Source organism: Mandrillus leucophaeus, unplaced genomic scaffold, assembly GCF_000951045.1.
Source record: "Mandrillus leucophaeus isolate KB7577 unplaced genomic scaffold, Mleu.le_1.0 Scaffold40, whole genome shotgun sequence".
Lineage (NCBI taxonomy): Eukaryota > Metazoa > Chordata > Mammalia > Primates > Cercopithecidae > Mandrillus > Mandrillus leucophaeus.
The window spans coordinates 8,480,024-8,481,087 of NW_012104254.1; the positions used below are offsets into that span (position 1 = coordinate 8,480,024).

Genomic DNA, 1,064 nt, shown 5'->3' on the forward strand with positions numbered 1-1,064 from the left:
AAAAAAAAAAAAAAAAAAAATTAGCTACTAATAAATAATAATAGTAGCACTCATCTCCTGCTAGAACTACAATTACTATAACTCCTCCTATACTATTGCTAATATTTACAGCCGAGGGAGGCCAGTCCTGAAGGTGAACTGTTACAAATGAAGCCAGTTCTAAATGCTGAAACTGGATGGGGCAAAGAGGGGAGAAAACAGTGAGGATGTGGCTCAACCGGTCAGCGTAAGTGGAAAGCTCTGGAATTCTGGAGTGGGTGCAGTGAAATACCTACAGAGATGCTGGAATTCAGCTCTGGAAAACTCTTAACACTTAAAGAGAAATGCTGTTGTTATTGTTGTTTTCCAGAGATTACAAAAACCAAAACAATTTCAATTCACAAAAACAAATAAAAATTAAAAAATAACAAGTTGGATTTGGGGATCATTGCATTTGATTTTTAGAAAAATGAAACCTATTAAAAGACATTTCCAGTGTCCTTTTCAGATTTTTAAAAAGCGACTTCCTGGGGTTCTCCTGGGGCAAAAATAGATTCAGCCAAGACACCTATGCCAAACAATAAATTGATCATTATACCATGTGTTACTTTAAATGCTACAAGGGCTCAGTGTAGAGTAGTTTGAGTAGTCAAAAGACAACAATATCAACACTTTGGAAGTTTCAAGTCAACTTCATCATCGCATAAGATGAGAACAAGGCCCGGGAATATAAATGATTTGTCCAAATTACATCGAAATTTGTATGGCTAGCAAGTTACATCTAGCTAGTAGTGATGTCTTCACTAATTTTCCAAAAACAAGTAAAATAATTCCCGGCAAGGCCAAGGACTGACGGAGGGGGCGGGAAGCCCTGGGATGAGCTGGGCCATCCTCGTTATTTGCCGGGAAGGAGTTGGTGCGTGTGAACCGGCAGGTCAAAGCATGGTGGTGTAGACAAGCCTGTCAGAATCGCCCAGTTATCTCCACACCCGCGTAGACCCGAACAGCTATTCCTCACCTCTTCCGACCACGGCGGGAGGAGGGTGCCGCGAGCCAGGCGCACCCCAGCCGCACGCATCCTCCCT

At 42.1% G+C, this 1,064-nt stretch overlaps 1 protein-coding gene across 1 annotated transcript in view; it reads right to left on the reverse strand.

Moving 5' to 3' along the window:
• SP5 (Sp5 transcription factor) overlaps positions 1-1,064 on the reverse strand; it is a 98,929-nt gene that overhangs the window by 20,712 nt on the left and 77,153 nt on the right. The window contains exon 5 of the mRNA XM_011991966.1: positions 998-1,062. Coding sequence (XP_011847356.1) covers positions 998-1,062 — 65 coding nt within the window. The remainder of the gene's footprint in view (positions 1-997; positions 1,063-1,064) is intronic.